We start from the raw sequence: 19,347 nt of genomic DNA, 5'->3' as shown, positions 1-19,347 counted from the left end.
AATCAGCAGTAGTGACACTACCTAGCAAAGACAGCCAGGCCTCAGCCTTGGCTCGAGTCAGCAGGAGGGACCAGGAGGAACACCGGGAGTTCTTGGCTGTGCCTCTCTCAGAGAGGAGACCATAAGCATTGCACAACTAGCTCTATAAGCAAGCCAAGCTCAGTCCTTTTCTCCCTTGTCCACTGAAGGTTGTCAGGTTGAGGCTGTCAGAAAGTGGGAAGGATGAAGATGGCTTGAACTGGTTACCATGACATTACATCCTGATAAATTCATAACTTGAAGGTATCTGGATTAGTTGGGGTTCTCTAGAGGAACAGAACCAACAGAATGGACACACATTTAAAAGAGATTTCTTAGAGTCTCTCACACAGTTTTGTCAGCATTTTCTAACAATGCCAATTTTCATACTGGAGACAGGTTGAGAACCTAGTGACTGCTCAGTCTAGGAGACTGGATGCTTCAGCAGTCCCAAATGGGCACTGAAAGCCTGTAGAGTTCCTGGAGACCCACTACTCTTCAGTCTACATTGGAATTTCAAAGAAGCAGAAGTGGGCAGTAAAAGAATGTGTAGGAGGAGACAGTAGAAGTGGTAGCAGCAGCAGCTGCAACAGCAACTACAACAAAGTATATGAACTCACCTGCCAGATACAAGGCCATGAGCACAAAGGAAGAGCTTTTCCCATAGGACTTCCTTTAACCTAGGTTGCCACCCAAATGGCCCGGCCGCACTTGGGGCAAGACTTCCCACTTAGAATAACCATCAAGAAGAACCCTCATTGGTGTTCCCAGCAGCTTATCTCCTAGGTGATTCCAGATCCAATCAAATTGACAAACACAATCAACCATCACAACGTGTTATGTTAAAAATGAGCTTCCTGAGCTGGGCTATATCTGTGTTGGGGGACTGCCTGGCTAGAATGCCTAAAGCCCTGGGTTTGATCCTCAGGATCACATAAGCCATACATGGAAGCCCATGTCTGAAACCTGAGTACTTGGCTATCAAAGGCAAAGAATATCAGAAGATCAAAGTTGGCTTACTTTGGGGTCAGCCTGGGCTCCATGAAAACCTATTTTTTCTTTAAATTTCACAGCTTAGCCACACATTTGTTTTTATTCATCCCTAGTAGCTGAGGCCACCTGCCAGCCCAGGAAATGGTCAAATGTCAATACCCTTAAGTAAAGTTCCTATCAATTTCACACTATGGTAAAGCTGGGAGGGCTCCAGTTAGTGATAGGATATACATTTTACTGTGAACTTTTTCGAACATTTAAAGCTAAAATATTTCCCAATGAAGATCAGTGTATTCGCCAACTAGACTTTTTTTGCATTATGGCAAACCTATATATCTACCATATCTGTGTACCCACTTCATATCTCTTCACTGCTCATCATCTTTCAACTGGCAGAGAAGTGAAATCATCACATCACTGTTCTTCAGTATCAATCATACTCCAGTCACCAAAACACTGTCGATTTTCATTCATGTGGTTGCTCTTACTGATAATTCTTTCATTTTCATTACACAAGAGTATTACATGTGTCTCCGCAGTCATGGTGTGTGAATTTGAGGTACATTTGCAGTTTGAGGGTCTTAAGGATGAAATTGCTATATTCTTCTACATTCATTTCACTAACATTGAGTGACCACCTACCATTCAGATCACAATATTGGTAGGCTAAATATATGCTAATTTTGTTTTTTTAAGTTTCTGGAGAAATTTTTTTCAAAGTGACTAGACTACTTAATACTTTTACCAGGAATGTTGGTTCCATATTTTGGCCAACATTTAATGTTTAGTCTTCCCAAACTAAGTCATTTGGTAAGCTGGTAGTACTATCTTTTTTTTTGATTGGATTATCATTTCCTAATGACTAATGACATTGAGCACTTTGTCCCTGGGTGTATCACTTTTGTAAAGTGACTTCTCAGATTATTTTTTTCTCCTTCTGATGGGTATTTTATGTTTTCCATGGAAGACCATAACAATTCCTTACATGTTTTGGAAATCAGTACTTTTTCAGAAAAGGAGTTCTTAAGTACTCTTTCCTACTCTGTGACCTTAATAATGAGTTTATTTTTAAGGATTTATTGCTGTGCATATGAGTGTTTTACTTGAGGGTGTGTCTGTGGCCCAGATGTGTGTGTGGTGCTCACAGAGACCAGAGAGAGCATTGTACCTACTGGAACTGAAGTTACACATGGTTCTGAGCCACCATCTGGATATTAGAAACTGATTCCAGTCCTCTAGAAAAGCATCCTGTGCTCTTAACTACTGAAACATCTCTTCATCACCCATATTGAGTTTCTTAATGTGTCCTTTATTTCATAGACTTTTGTTTAATTTTTGAAATTACTTTCTGCTGCATCGTATGTCAGTTTTGTAAATTGTGAGGTTTGTCCTTTGTTTATCCTTGGGCATTTTTATACATCTCCATTGGTCATATCCATCCTCAACTGCCTCCTCTAAATCCCTCCAGACACATCCCAACATTGATTCCCTCCCATCTTCACATTTCATGTCCTCTCTCCATAATTTTTGATTGCTGTTTTTGATAATCACTGAGTCCAGTTAAATGTGCCTTATACAGCATTAGTTGATTCTGTTAGATTTATCTTGTGTAGGTCTTTTACAGGAAATAGGGAATCTATAGGGAATCATGGTTGCAATTTCCATCTTATAGCTAAAAGGTACCTTACAATTATCCTCCCTATCCTCTGGTTCTTCCATGGGCATTGAGGTGGTTGGTATGGATGTTCCATTTGGGTTGAACAATCAGTCACTTATTCTCAGTGCTTTGAACAGTTATGAGTCCCAGCATTAACTGATGCCCATTGCAAAAGAAGAAGGAGGAGGAGGAAGAGGAGGAGGAGGAGGAGGAGGAGGAGGAGGAGGAGGAGGAGGAGGAGAAGCTTTTCTGATCAAGGTTGGTAACAGCACTTATGTAAATGCTTAAACATAAATAGTTAGGAGACACCACTTTGGCAATAGTAAAACAATGGTAGTAGGTTCTCCTCTGAGGTCTATATACCCTGAGCCACAGGCTTTTTGACCAGTTTTACAATACCAGAAATCAACCCCTTTCCTTGACGCAAGTATTAGATACAATCAGAAAATACATAATTATCTCCATAACCTTCATTCCCCTAATTCACTAATGTACATGCTTCCCTGGCAGGTCAAATATTACAGCATAATTTCACCTCTGGGTAAAACTATTTATGACTTTTCTTCCCCAACAGCCAACATTGCTCTACCAGTACAATGAAAGTGATCCAACAGGGAGGGAATTTACAGGTCCAGTACGGCTTTAATTCCCTATGCCCTGCAACCAAAGTGTGTTCTGCCTTTATCAACATACTCTAATCATTGACTTATGATGTACAATTAAAACCAATGGCAATATTCTATGTTTCCAGGGGGCAGACCTGGAACATCTATAACCAAAAATTTCTAAGAAGGTAGCATCAAGATTTTGCTCTAATAGACCTTGTCTTCTGAGGAAAGCATTGTCCACTCATACAAAGTACCTGTGTTCAAGTTCCTTCCTTTAAAATACAATTACATTTTTAAATTAACTTACACAGCAATGTGTTTCCATTAGTGTTTTTCATATGTCCTTAGTTTTTGTTAAACACATCCCCACCCTCTCCTCTCCCATACCCACGCTGTCCCACCCTAGTTTCATATCTTCAGTGTTCTTCTGTCTTTTCACCCATTAAGATCCCTCCTCTTCCTTCTCTCTAAGTATTTATTTACTTACTTATTATGGTTTTTCAAGACAGGGTTTGTCTGTGTAGATCTGGCTGCCCTGGAACTTACTCTGTAGATCTAACTGGCCTCAAACTTGGAGATCCACCTGCCTTTGCCTCCTGAATGCTGGGATTAAAGGTACAAACCACCACCACTTAACTTCTAAGTTTTATTTTTAAGGTATGTTTTTAAACTCAGGTAGACTTTTAAGCCATTAATTTAATACCTTACTCTTTTATTAATATTAACATATAAAGCCATAGTTCCTCTAAGTATTGCTATAACTATATTCCAAAAATGATTGCAGTACCATATTTTTGTTATAGTTAAAATCAAAATATTTTCTATTTTTACTTACAACATATGGAATGTAGTTAATTTCTACATATTTGGGAACTTCCAAAATATTTGTGAATTTCTATTTTGACACTGTTCCATGAATGTCATGGAACACACACTGTATAGTTTCAATTTGATTTTAACTTACGAGTCTATTTAGTTTACGTATTTACTGATTTTTCTATCTTTAAGTGATGATCAAAAATTCATTTATTGACCACATTGCATGTATTTTATATACATCTCTCTGATGAAAACATATCCAGCAAGAAAGTGATTTATATTTCCACAAGGAAATAAAATCTATGTTTAAAATAAGCATGATATATGGAGCAAATTTTGACAGATATACAAATATTACATAATATGATGTTATTGTTTTTATATTTATCTAAAATCTTTATTTTAAAGGTCTCAACACTAACATAAATCAGGCAGTACATAGGTTCTTCTTTTTACCAAAATACTTAATTCAGACAGCATATTCTAAAGTGTATAAATACTATTCAAGAAAGAAAAATGATTGCTGAAAATGTATTTATCCAGGTGGAGAAATCCCAGAAGCTGTATAAGGCCCCAGAAATAATTACTGCTGATTTGTAAAAATAAATACAGAAACTGTATTTGAAAATAAATATTATTTATCTAATAGAGAATTATAAAGTTATGTAGAAGAAATGAATAAGAATCTGATATTTGTACCGTTTAAAACATATTCTATATAAAATCATAAATGTTCTACTTAAAAACTCTGGTATTTATAAAATCTCCCTTCCTCCCCCCGAAAAAAAAAGAGTAGGAAGTGATAGTTTCTAATTCCTTCCCATATTACTGACTGACTGTCATCACTAAAGAAACTTGATACTGCAGTGTCCGGGGTAATCTATATGGTGACTAGTCCTCACTCATGAAGTATAGGCAGTGGACTATGTGTCACTAGCTGCTGAAAAGATTAAGTTTTTTACTACTTCTCACCTCCTCTTTAAATAAAACTCTCCAGGACAACATTAGTCGCTGTTGGTGGAAGAAAGCCGTCTTCGACAACCTGAGTTCCTTAGCATGGTTCAGAATCTCCATGTGCAAGCCAACAACATCTAAACTGAACAGACACATAGTGAGACATGAGATCCTATCCTGTTATCTGTCAACCTACTTTTAGTCTCCTAGCATTTCTCTGATTAACTCAAGGAACTATTAATGAATTTTTCACAAAATCAAGCCTCTAAAACAGATTATGTTTTGTCCAGTTTTTCTTCTTCTGTGTTTTTTCCTCCGATGCACAAGAAACTTATTTGTGTTTAGTTGGGAATCTGTTCTGAATTCCTTTTTAAAAAATTTTTAATTCCTTAAGAATTTTATATGATCTCCCTGACATCTTTATGTGCTGTTTAAATTTTTGTTACTATTGTTTTAATAGCTAATAAACTTTAATCTATGGTGCTTATATACTCCTGCTGTAGGACAATTTTACTGTTGTGTAGTCAGCCTATCAGGTGCCAAACCCTAAACGAAAACTGACTCTCCCCCACCCAGTGCCATCAACTCCATGTTAGAATACTGACTAAGTTGATCTAGTACAGGTCTTGCACAGGCAACCCCAGTTGCTGTGAGTTCATGGGTGTAGCCATCTTGCTATGTACAGAAGAAGCTGCTTTTAATTTAAGTCTTTCTTGGCCTCTGCTTTTATGATATTCCTACCCTGACTCTCTTCCCTGATGATCTGTGAGCCCTGAGAGGACAGTGTGATGCAGATGAACCATTTGTGATTAAGCACTCCACTAACACTTACACTTTGCACATGGACCAGTTGTGAGTGTCTACATGACCCACAATTGGCTGCACATAGTGGCTTCTCAGATGCGGTCTGAGAGCTGTGCTAATCTATGAGCAGAGAGAAAAGTTTAAAAGGTAGTTTGACTCTATGCTCACTTAGTAGACTAATAGTAGTGGTCCACTCCTGGTGCTATAAATGTGGTGGTGGTGGTGGGGTGACGGGCATGGGTTCTTAGCCAGTTTTATAGTACCTAGCACATATTTGCTACTGTGGAAGGAGCCTTACATTCAATCATAAAATAATTACCCCATATATAATGCATGCCGGTATTGCAACCCATGGACATATCTTGATGACAATTATTATCGCAGTTCCCAGGGTTCACAGCTGTAGGGCACGTGAACTGGGCCATCAGATGGACATGGAGACGGAGCATGCTCAAACCCCAAGAATCCCAGAGATTTGAGACAGCAGGAGTAGGGCTGTTCTGCACCCACCCCCCACCTGTCTTTATGTCTGCTCTGGAGCCATGACCCTCAATTAAAGTATCCATGGGCAGTCAGTCAAATACCACAACACCTGGAATGCTTCTTCATCCTAATGAGGCATTTCAGTAGCCTTAGCCTTCAGCCAATGATCTTCCCTTCATGGATATTCTCATGCCCTTCACCAAAATTATGTAACCCCTGCTTTCCTCAAATAAAGCATATGCATTCACATCCACTCCCAATACTGAAATACAAACAAGGTAAGATCTTCTCAGAGAGCTGCTTCATTAAAGATCACCATGGGGAGGGCCTTCGCCTAAAGGAGCCATAACACTAAGACTCCTAAAGACCTCTTTTCTCCTGCCCCTCTGGCACTCAGCACTCAACACTCCTGTATGAGCTGGCTCTCCCCTTCGGGCCTGGTTTACAGCATTGCTCTGACACCCCAAAGGGAGATGATGACTGCAGACTCCCCCTCCCAAACTTTGCCCGGTCCTCCCAAAGCCAGTGTATCAGTGGTTCCCAGAAACCACCAGAAGAGAGGCAGAACACAGGACCACATACACCTGGGTAAAACTGTCGATAATCCCCAGCCCTAGCATTGTCCAAAACACCTTCCTGTGCTGCAAAAGCTATCCAGAGGGAGGAAGTTTTCTGATCAGTACCAACTTGTTTTCTCCATGTCATGTGACCAGTGTGTGTGTGGCGCCTTCTGCAAAGGGTCTTATCATCAACTTCTAGTGCGCTGTGACACCTCTCACTAACAACCCAAGGGGAGGTATCTCATGTCCGACACTGGGATTTTTATTTGATGACCTAGCATTCTGAATTCTTTTATACTCTTTTCTTTGTATCAAAAATACAACCCATTGGGCCAGTGGAATGACTCAGCAGGTAAAGACACTGGTCACCGAAACCTGACAACCTGAGTTACAGCCTCAGATCACCCAATGGAAGAATAGAAATAACTCCTGAAAGATGTCTTTTGGCCTCAATACAACAATGTGGCACATATACCCATCTCCACGTACACACAACAATAAGTAAATAATAAATACATAATAATAACCCTTCAATGTATCACCTATTTCCTCTCAGGAAACACCTATCTGTATATTTCAGCACCTTTAGCTCACAGTCAATATAACACTTCAGGAAGTTGCTGAGTTATGCTGAATGTGTTAATATCTCAAACTGTAAAAACTGGCCACGTCCATTTTGCTTTTCACATGAGATTCTCTGTCTCTCTTCAATCATGTGACTCACTGAAGAAAAGTTTGTTTTAAATAACAAGTGTTTTCAAATAAAGAACTTAATCATATGTGTTTTTTGTATCACATCTCCTGAAATCAAGACCCTCATCCAAATAGAGGTACCAGTGAGAGTCACTTTGCATATAGAGTCATATTTTAAATGATATAGCATGTAACAACTTCAAAGAGATGTATATTCTGTGGTTATTGGGTATATTGTTGGTTTTAATCTTCTACTATGTAGTTCAAAGCAATTGACAATACTGTTCAGATTACCTGTATCTCTACTGATATTTTGTTCTGTTCCTCTAAGAACCCCATATTAAAGTCACCAGTAACAATTGTAAATTACCCGTTAGTCCCTGTATGTACACTTCTGCAAGGTGTAGATATAAGATCTGATAGTGTATATTTAGAACTTCTCCTCTATCTTCCTGATGAAATGATTCTTCCACTGTCATCAGTCTTCTCTTTTTATCTCTGGTTCACTGGCTTGTGTGTTTGATCTAGTGAAAGCATGGATACTCCAGGCACCTACACTGCTTTTCACACTGTTATCTTCTTCAATGTCAAACAACCCCTATTTTTCTCTTTATTCTTGTTCTATGTAAAATAAATCTCTTAATAATACCATATACTTGAGTATCATGGGTTTCAACACCAATTCTTGCAATCTCTGAAGTTGTAACTGAAGCATGTCATGTATCAACACTTAATATGAAATGTTGGGATGATTTGATAATTCACTTATGTCATTGAATTTGGTCTACCACTCTATTATTTTTAATAATGATTTTATTTACTATGTATTCCCTCAGTTTTGTTCTCCCCTGCTTCTTTTATGTTAATATCCTTTGAATTATTTAAATACTGTAGATAATTCTTAAAGCATACATTGGATTTTCAGTTATTCTTTCTCTCATGATTTCCCATTGATTGTTCTATATATTAAAGTATCCAAGTAGAAATAAAAGTTTACTTTGAATGAACATTTTTACTTTAACTGAACAAGAGTTTTTAAGCACTCAAAATCACCCAGATTGTGATATCACCCAGATATGAGATAGCAAACCTATTATTTAATGGGCCGATAGTGAGAAAACTTTGAAGAGAAGAAATATATCACCACTATATCCATCACACTCAATTACATTTTGTGCTGTGCCTGTCCCTACTTTTTCTTTATTATCTCAAATGGCATAATTATTACTAAATTAAAATAGTAATGATGTGAGTGGTTGGAAGCTGGTGCTGAGAAACAGAGACTGAGAGCTACCTCTGTATCTCAGTTTACCATTTGAGACTCATAAACAACATGATAGATGTTCACACAGAAACAACTGAGACTTTTTGCTTCTATTGTGTCTCTTGCTGCACTTTGCTGCCATGGTAACCTATTAGATGCAGTTGGTAACAGTGTCAACTCCTGCCCAAAGCCTGATATGAGAGAAACGTTTTGTCCTTTTTTTATAGCTTTTTTCTAGAAGCTAAAGTAGGGAGAAAAGAATTATTTGGGGTATAATGCGTGAATATTAAAAAATGAAACATTTTCTTGATGAAAACAAGCCTTGGGTGAGTGATTACATGATTCCATTTCTATACAGATTCAAAAAGTCTATGCCAGAAAACTTTCCAGATGTGTGGAACTAAGGACTGATTGTGAGTGTCTATTTCCTATGACAGTTCAAACTCCATGCTATGGCTTTCATATACGTTATCTCATTAGCCCTCAAAAGCACGCTATGCAGTAATTACAACTAATACTCCCATTCTCTGTGAGCCTTAATGCTAATGGAATCTAGACATTGCCCAAGTGCACAGGAAGTTCTTAAGTGTGCCTCCTTGTTTCTTTAATCATGAGCAGGAGTTGTGTGTTATTTCCTTATTTATTTACTTACTTATTCATGATGCTGTCTGTCAACATCAGCCGGGTGTTCGAGAGTAGGGAGATGGAGATGTCTCTGCTTCCTAGGGAGTTTTAAGCCCTGCGAGAGAAGTAACTGTGAGGATTCGCTCCTCCAGAAGTTTTCACACCAATATCAAAAAGTATTGTCAAGAATGATTTTCATAATGTTGTTCGGTATAACAGATAACTGAAAATATTCTAACTACTCAAAATTGGAAGAGTTAGTTACAGTATGTCCATATTCTAGAACACCCAGCTGATGTTGACAGATAACATTATATAAAAATAAATGAATAAAAAATAAGTAAATAACACACAACTCCCGCTCACAATCAAAGGAAACAAGGAGACATGCTTAAGAACATCCTGTGCGTTTAAGCGTAAACACAAATGCAAAGGGAAAAGTAGAGATTATATACAAATGGTCATTTATTTGGAGAGGAGAAGATGAAGTATTTTTACTTATTCTGTGTCTCAAAAACATAAAGTTGACAGCTGCACTGACGAAAACCACCAAGGTTAACTTACAGGCTCTACATGTGTATGAACTTCTATGCATACATTCGAACACACACATACATAAACACTAAAGAAAGCCAAATAGGCAAAAAAAAAACCCCTATAAATCCTAGCTTTACAAAACAAGAGGAAAGATTTAAAAATTGTATGGGTTTGGAGGGGGTAGGTTGGGTTTTAATATGCTTGGCCCCGGGAATGTCACTATTAGGAGGGATAGTCTTGTTGGAGTGGCTGTCATCTTATTAAAGTGGGTGAAGCCTTGTTGGAAGAAGTGTGTCACAGTGGGGGTGGGCTTTGAGACCCTTCTCCTAGCCAAGTGGGAGCCACTGTTCGCCTAGAGGCCTTCAGATCAAGATGTAGAGCCTTCAGATCCTCTGGCACCATGCCTTCCTGGACACTGCCATGCCTCCTGTCATGATGATAATAGACTGAACCTCAAAACCAGTAAGCCAACCCCAGTTAAATGTTGTCCTTTGTAAAAGTCGCCTTGGTCATGGTACTTCTTTATAGCAATAGAAATCCTAAGTAAAGCAGGGGGTATATGTATGGAATGCACACATATAAATATGTGTGTGTGCGCACATCCATGTACACACATGCAAAATCCAGAGCAGGACAGAAAGTATCTTTCTCCATTGCTTCCTTTTTAATTGTCATGACAGAGGGTCTCTTACTAAAGCAGAAGCTGTGTCTGAACTCTCACAAATTGCATATGTCTGCCTCTTAATGCTAGGTCACAGGCATGCGCAGCCAGGCCTGGCTTTTTACATAGTTTCTGAGAATTTTAAATCAGATCCTCAAACTTGTAGTGAGTCATCTCAGTAGTAACTTAATAAAAAACCTCTGTGTGTGTGTGTGTGTGTGTGTGTGTGTGTGTGTCTGTGTGTCTGTGTGTCTGTGTCTATGTCTATGTCTGTGTGTATGTATGTATGTATGTACATGTGTGTAAAGTATCAAATAAGTTTTTAAACTTTGCTTCTAAGGATACAAACTTTTGCTTCTACTATAAACAATTTGTCAGTTCTTAGAAAAATCAGAAAGAGTGCTTTGTCTCACAAAGCATGCACAGTGCCCCTTTTACCTTTGATTTCTCTTCCCTTGGTTTCAATTTTCTTCAATTACCTGTGGCCAAAGATACTAACTCGAAGTTTCCAGAAATAAGTACTTTATAACTTTTAAATAATTCTTATTATATTAGATTATCATAAATGTCATTTGATGATTACTTAGTATTGTTATAATTACAATTTTATAGGATTGGAGAGATAGGTCATTGCATTCTGTTCTTCCTGTGAAGCATGGAGCTGAGTTTGGTTCCTAGCATCTGTGTCAGGTGGCTCAGGTGACTCACAGCTGCCTGGAACTCCAGTTCCAAGAGATCCAAAGCCTTCTTCTCACCTCTTAGGGCACCTGCATTCATGTGCACATATACACATATATACGTGTTATTTTTAAAATAATTACATTTTACCATAGACACACATGCCAAAGATTTGATACTAACCAAGATCCCAGGCATACAATGAGAACTTGGAAAGTTCCCTGGGAGGATGAAAGAGGCTCCCACACAGAGATGTAGACCGGAACCTTTCTTCTAATAACACTGTGGGGCATCTCCACATGGAGCAATTCCATTCATCAGAGGAACTGTATAGATCTGAGCTGGGTACTTCAGTATGTATAAACCCTGGAAAGAAAAGCCTGGACAGTGTAGCTACAATTGTGAAGTTTTATTTTGCAAAGAAAGAGGGAGGAAGAGGGAGTAGATTGATGGAAAGGGAGGAGAGGGGATGGGAGGACACAGAGAGTAACAGAAAGAGGACATGAATAATGTGTAGAAATATCAGCATTGGGAATTTTTCTATAATAAATACATGAATAATTGTCATACTATTATCTTTATTTTTCTACACATGTAAAGTATTTAATACAAATGACAGAATATTCTGAAAACTACACAATTATTCAGTTTTTCTATCTGGTGATATTATAAATTACTTTAATTTTCCTTTTTATATTTTCCTATATGTTATGATTGCTTTATATTAAACATTATATTTGTAGAATAATTGTTTTAGAATTAATACGTTTTTCATGCCACGTGATGAAATTATGTAAACTGTAAAAACAGCCAAAAAAAAAAAACTGGAACATATCAAGACATTAACAGTTGTTGACATTTGGAGTTGAGCTTATGGATGACATTTTTCTTATATTTCTACTTAAATACCAATTATTCTATATTGGGAAAATGAAACATTTGTTGAAGTTGGGCCAAATGAAAGCTTAGAGGTTTTAATGGAAAAAATCAAATAACCTTCACTATTATAAAATTTTCATAATCCTAATAATAAACTATGATTTTAGAATCTGTATCTCAAGGAAAAATTATCATATAGTCATCAGAATGTTCTGTTAAGTAGCATATGCTATTCCGTGAATATTTTCTGTGAGTGCAGGTTATTAAGAAAGGAACACAAAGGTTGTAAGAAGGCTCATGACCTGAAATGTCTTCACTGAGAGGCAAACATCAGAGTCATTCAGTCAATGCAGTATCCTTTATAAAATGTTCAGGAATTCTCCCAGGAAACATTTAAGGAGATAGATTCCACATTATTCCTGATGTATGTCCCAATTAAATCTTCAGCATCACTCCCCTGGGACTGCTGATCTACAGGATGGATGATGTGATTCCAGATGACTGACGCCCACGCATCCATGAGATTCTCACAGGGGGGTGCATGACCGGCCCACTGACTGGAACCTGTAATGTGAAATATTAATTACATTCCTGAAGCTCTTCGAAGCTCTGACAATCCATATACCTAGGTAGACAAGTGTCTTCACGTATAAGAGCAATGTCATTTTCTAGAGAGGGAAAAATAAAGCACCTAGAAAATGTGCTTGTTTCATGTTTGCTCTAGCCTAGTTCACCACACACAAATCCAAGCTCAAAGACACTCTGACCCCCTCATCGGGAGTCATCTCTGATGTGGGATGAGTCTTTATAAAACACAGATGTATGTGCCTAACACCGTATGAAACATGAGTAGCAACAGCTCAAACAGAAAAAAGCAGGGATTGCGCCCCCAAATAGTAGCAGGGACCAACAAGAGACTATGAGAGTTTAAGCAATTTGTCAAGGTCACTTTTGTTATAGGTAAGTTGGTGCAGCACTGCACAGGCTGAGAAAACGTCAGCAAAAAAGTTCATGCACAAAAAAAGACAATGAAATGATGTTTCTTTCTCTTTTTTATAATAAGCGCATGGTGATCACAGTTCAGGCTTGGCTAGCCCTTCTCCTTTGTACTTCTCTTGGGTAAGATAATCAGGGACAAACACAACCTCATTTATTATGTTACCTCCACAACATTAAAGATGCATGTTCAAACACCAAGGGCATGCTTGTGGCCCTAAGCTAGGAATTCAATGACTCTGAATGCCCTCTATCCTGTTGATTAATAACCACATAAGGGTTGAGGGGAGAGCTCAATCCACTACAGAGCACCTAAGAACACATGCGTGAGGCAATTGGGTTCAAAACTCAGTACAAAAGAAAAATCTAACCAACCAGACAACAATAACAACAACAACAAAATCACAAGACATTCAAGGGCTTCTCTGTCCCTAAAAAGATGCAGCTGAACCCTGTGCAGTACCGCACCGACCCACAACTGAACACTTATATGTATACTCAGACATATTTGGTAATCCAGCAACTAAATGGCCCTTTTGCTAATGGCATGTTTTTTTTTCATTATCTTCAAGTAAGAAGTTCATCAGAAATTATTCACTTTATTCTAAGTTACGGAGGAAAATGAAGGCTATGTGAGGAGATGTTTGCAGAAGCCCTTTCTTCTGACTTAGTTTACAGCCACAGAACTATTGACAGCCAATCCCTTCCTCATGCCTTTTTACTGACCAGGTGGACATTATTAAGCACTTAATTTTCCAGAGGGGTTGTTTAGGAAGGAGATGGCACCTTTGTAATATATAATTTATAAAGCTGCAAGAACACGAGAACAACAGCTTCTACTGTTTCCAATGGTGGAGATGCAGAGCACGGACTCTCAGTTTTGAAGGAATTCAACTCATCACTTGACTTTTTCAGATGGGGAAACTGAGGCCCCAGAAATGTTAAAGTTGATCCAAAACAGCTTATTAGCTTACAGAATGGCAGACATTGGGACATAAGGCTACCTGGCCTCTCTTGTCACCCTTCTCCTTTCTTCTCCCTGCTCCAAGTTCAAGAATGTGCGGCCTTAGGGAGGTGCCAATGACAAAGCACCAGTGTACATTCAAGATTTTCTGTGAATTTCTTAATTGTTCAGCCAAAGAGGTGGAGCACACAGTGAGATCAAGTTCATTCAGATGCCGTGGCATATCTACACACACACACACACACACCTGACAGGGTAACTCAGCCTTCTCTTAACACAGGCAGGGCAGCCCTGTTGGCCAGCACCCTGGAAGGAAGGACAAGTATGAGAGAGCTTCTTTCCCACTCTTCAGCCTCCACCACACCAGCCTCAACAGCTCTGTTTTTGTTACATTTCTCTTTGATGAGTTCTCTGGACATCTTAACCAGGTCTCTCTGCTCACCATTCCTGTAATCTATAATTATCATAGTTCATGTGATGAAACAAAAATGTCTCATCTTAGCAAAAAGTGCTTTTTTAGTCCTATGTTTAAAATGCCACTGCCCCAAAGCAAATGGTGTTAAGTGCCAAGCTGGTAAACATGGGGAAAAAATTACACCTTGTCCCTTGTTAAACTTGATCACCAAAAACAATAAAATAAAATACAATAAAAGATAAAAGAAAGGGGGAAAAAGGCTGGAGGGGCACTTGCACTTGCTGGAAGGCATGAAGATAAACTTGGGGTGAATGTTGCCAGAGTGTGTTATGTACACATATGAAATATCTGAAATTGTCAAAAAGTAAATTAATTTTAAAAAGTTGCAGTAAATCTTGCCAAGTTAGATCACAGAAAACACACAAAGATTGAAATGCATTGATTACAATAAACAAAATCTGATGGCTCATTTTTAAAGTCAAAGTACCTTGAGTCAGCTCTGGTACAAATACAGATGAAATAAACTTTTGGTTGCTGTTGGTAGCCTGCTATGTTAGCTAGCCTCACTCAAATTCTGCTAGCCCTGCTCCCCCAACCCTTACTGGAGGCGCGGAGTAGAGGATTACTAACAGGAAACTTGCCTAAGGACTTAAGAGTGAAATGGCTGTGAGCATGGTCAGTTCTAAGCTAACCAGGATGGAAAACAGAAATTTAGCCAGGTTGAGAAATAAACCCAAGACCTAGATGACAATGTAAGACTTTACCCTCCTGTTCACTCAGCCACCAAGGGATGGGAGAGGGACACTTGGGTGTAGGTTTATAAAAGCAGTTCTCTCTGCTCGATTGACACATCTGCCATTCTGGGGAACACCCCATTCCTGCCCTAGCCTTAAAATAAAGTGCATTTTCTTTAACTTTGAGTTTCTGGTGCTCTTATTATGAAGTGAGGGCCCATATTTCTCACATTAAGAAGTTGTCACGCTCTTTTGCAGAAAAGAGGTTAAGGGGAATTGGTATAAATGCAAGTTCCATCCCTTCTAGCCAGGATATATTTCCCAAATAATTCCTTCATTAAAAGGCAGCTCATCTCCCACTCTGGACATCAGGAAGTAGACAGACTAGATCTCTTTCCCCATTTCACTCTGAGGAGCCAAATTCAAACACATCTCTTACCCTAGTTAGCAAAAATGGTTTGCTGTTACTGGAGCTGTACAGGAAGGTCCTGAGACTGTGAGAACACTCAGGAGCGTTTGTCCTAGGCTCATAGGCCATAGGTCATAAGTCAGCTTCCCAAGAGAGGGCAGCTAGAGATGAGGTCAGAATAATAATGTGTGATGAGCACATGAAATGGAGAGGAGGGAGTATCCCAAGAAAAGAAAGACACAGGGCTCGGGGGAAGCGGTTTCTCCTGTGAGAGACTGGGGCTGTGCGAAAAAGGGCACACGGCGAGATCAAATGTGAAGATAGCCAGGATTATCAACAGGAGTCTTGTCCTAAGTGGGAAGGAAAGTTGAGTAGTGGAGTATTCACAGGCTAGAATCTGACATCCAGACTGGGAGAGGGTGTGTACACAAGCACACAACTAGGGTGGGACTCTGTGTAAGCTCTGGGATGATACTCTAAAGGATCAACAGAAGCTAGGGCAGTGGTTCTCAGCCTTTCCAGTGCTTCAACCCTTTAATATAGTTCCTCATGCTGTGCTGATGCACAGCCATAAAATTATTTTATTATGACTTCATAACTGAGATTTTGCCATTATTATGCATCACAACCTGATGTGCGGGATGTCTGATGTATGAGCCCAAGGGGGTCACAACCTGCTTCTGACCTAGAAGATATTTAAGAGCTAAAAGCAGCAGGTCTACAAGGTATATTGGCTATGGGATGCAGAAGAAAAAAGTGAATCAAAGCTAACTGGTAGAATTTTGCGTGTGGTTAGAGGGTGCTAGACCTCCAAGCCTCAGGCTTTCATCAGTAAATGGAGACAGTATCTACATAGCAGTGCTGCTGGCAAGTGGCTGGGATACGATGTCTCACAAATGACTGGTAGCTCGTCTCATGCTCCGTTCTTTCTTGTTCCAATTGTTCATTCAGACTCCCAAACCTTCAATTCTTTTTATTCTCTTCTCCAACCCCTTTGTCAAATAGCCAGTTTACTGACCTAATCACTCTAAGTAGTCTCTACTGCAACAAGCTAGTAAAATAAGCAAGGTGACAATTGCTCTTATACACCCATTATTGAAAATGTCACTGCTACAGTTCAGCTCCCAGTGGCTCACTTGGCCGTTCTAGGGGGAACATCAATGGCAGACTCAGTTCCCATTATCAGCCAAATGTTCATGCACATGTGTATTTATTAACAAGGCATGGAGTGCTGGGTCATGTAAAGAGAGAAGAAAAGCATCGTGTCTAGTGGAAAGGAAGAAAAAACATGCATGCCATACTTTCATTGTAATTGAACTGTTAATACTCTACTGTTCAACCCTCCCTCCCACTTATGACAAAGTTCCTGATGATAGCCACAAGCACATAGACTGTAGCAATAGAATGTCACTCTGTAAAGGACAGGTAGGAAAGGCATCATGATTTTACAAATGAATTAAGTTGGGAGAATGTGACCCGCGTCACCTTCTCGCCAGCAAGAACGGACTCGGACACCAGGATCCTTCTGCAGCAAGCTTTATTCCAATGAAAATGAGGAAAGACCCCGAGGGGAAGAGGAGCTCTCCTTATATACCCATCGGGTCGGCGTGTCCCTACTCTATTGGCTGATGCGTCTCGGCAGATATGACACGTCGGGCTGCGTCAGTTTTTGACAGTTACCGGCTGCTCAGGCATTGGCCTTACTGGTGTTTGATGGTGATTTCAGGAGGGAGACTACGCATGCGCGGCAGCGCACCACAGGAGAATAGCTTGCTTAAATTTGCAAAAAATGCGTAGTTATTTAGTTAATGAAAATGTCTTGCTCTCGGTCTTAGCGCCATCTTCCTTGAGACTCCTGCGCCATGAGAGCGAAGTGGCGGAAGAAGAGAATGAGCAGGCTGAAGCGCAAGAGAAGAAAGACGAGGCAGAGGTCCAAGTAGAACCCCAGCTTGTGCACCCACGAAGCCTGCGGGAGCAGAAGTGAGGAATGCCGAAGGCTCGGGACACCGGGGACAAGCTGTTGGGACTGTATGCTGCTGTCGGTACTAAGTCTCTGTAGACCTGGAATGTCAACCTCGTCGAGATCACCTAGGAAAATGACTGCCTTTCTTACAACTAAAACCAGTCCCGCTGGCCCTCTGCCCCGGACCTATGGCATTCTGGACTAGTTCTGTTCTCTTGTGGCCAAGTGTAACTCGTGTACAATAAACCCTCTTGCTGTCAGCTGAAGAATCAAAAAAAAAAATATGTCTTGTGGCTCTTCATTTTATTTGTCTATCAGAACACCCATTTGGGATCAGCAGTAGTAGTAGTAATAGCAGCAGCAACAGCAGCAGCAGCATCTCAGCAGTTAAAATCTCTTGCGACAAAGTTTAACAGCCTGAGTTTGATCCACAGGACACATGCAGTAGAAGGAAACAACTCCCATGAGCTGCCCTCTGACCTCCAAATATACAGGGCAGTGTTTATTTGCTGCACACACACACACATACACACATTATTGCATACACAGATAAATAAATAAATATTTTTTATTTATCCCCATCCATCAAATATTAAGTCACATAAGTCGTAAGAACTCATGCAGCCACTATACAGCCCAAGGTCAAACATCTAGGAATTTTATGCCTGCGTTTTATGAACTATTATTATTATATAATTATTTCTAGGATCATACTTAATAAATAAAATAGGTTATGGTGATGTTTTGCCTTCAGAGAGATTTAATTTTTGCCAGACTTTGTAGCCAAGCTAATAATACACCAAGAGATCACTTAGGACTATGTGCTTACGGCGGTGTGTGTAGGGGGAAAGCCTCGGTGTCAGCCATCTTTCAATTGTGCTCACAGCCGCCGCTCTCTAACGCCAGTGCCCCGCAAATCCACCGGTGGTAAAGCACCCAGGAAACAACTGGCTACAAAAGCCGCTCGCAAGAGTGCGCCCTCTACTGGAGGGGTGAAGAAACCTCATCGTTACAGGCCTGGCACTGTGGCACTCCGTGAAATCAGGCGCTATCAGAAGTCCACTGAACTTCTGATTCACAAGCTCCCCTTTCAACGTCTGGTGCGAGAAATTGCTCAGGACTCCAAAACAGATCTGCGCTTCCAGAGTGCAGCTATTGGTGCTTTGCAGGAGGCAAGTGAGGCCTATCTGGTTGGCCTTTTTGAAGATACCAACCTGTGTGCTATCCATGCCAAACTTGTAACAATTATGCCAAAAGATATCCAGCTAGCTCTTCGCATACGCGGAGAGCGTGCTTAAGAGTCCACTATGAGGGGAAACATTTCATTCTCAAAAAAAGTTTTTTTCCTCTTCTTCCTGTTATCAGTAGTTCTGAATGTTAGATATTTTTTCCATGGGGTCAAAGGTACCTAAGTATATGATTGCGAGTGGAAACATAGGGGACAGAATCAGGTATTGGCAGTTTCTCCACGTTCATTGTGTGTGAATTTTTAATATAAATGCAAGATGTAAAGCATTAATGCAAGCAAAATGTTTCAGTGAACACATTTCAACAGTTCGACTTTATAACAATTATAAATAAACCTGTTAAAATTTTCTGGACAATGCCAGCATTTGGATTTTTTAAAAATAAGT

At 39.7% G+C, this 19,347-nt stretch overlaps 1 protein-coding gene across 1 annotated transcript; it reads left to right on the top strand.

Moving 5' to 3' along the window:
* The first annotated feature begins 17,539 nt into the window (after window positions 1–17,539).
* Window positions 17,540–19,011, top strand: LOC114628735 (histone H3.3-like). Its single transcript, XM_028776687.1, has 2 exons — window positions 17,540–17,730; window positions 18,600–19,011. Exons 1-2 carry the CDS (start codon window positions 17,540–17,542, stop codon window positions 19,009–19,011), a joined length of 603 nt encoding a protein of 200 aa, XP_028632520.1.
* Window positions 19,012–19,347: the final 336 nt, after the last annotated feature.

Source organism: Grammomys surdaster, unplaced genomic scaffold (genome assembly GCF_004785775.1).
Source record: "Grammomys surdaster isolate TR1022 unplaced genomic scaffold, NIH_TR_1.0 271, whole genome shotgun sequence".
NCBI classification, from domain to species: domain Eukaryota; kingdom Metazoa; phylum Chordata; class Mammalia; order Rodentia; family Muridae; genus Grammomys; species Grammomys surdaster.
This window is presented reverse-complemented; position numbering and strand designations above follow the sequence as displayed.

Excerpts from the sequence above, each read along its gene's own strand:
- LOC114628735 (XM_028776687.1), top strand. The coding sequence starts at position 17,540 with ATGCGTAGTTATTTAGTTAATGAAAATGTCTTGCTCTCGGTCTTAGCG. Across the intron at positions 17,731-18,599 it reads CGAAGCCTGCGGGAGCAGAA|CCGCCGCTCTCTAACGCCAG; the intron begins GTGAGGAATGCC and ends TTGTGCTCACAG.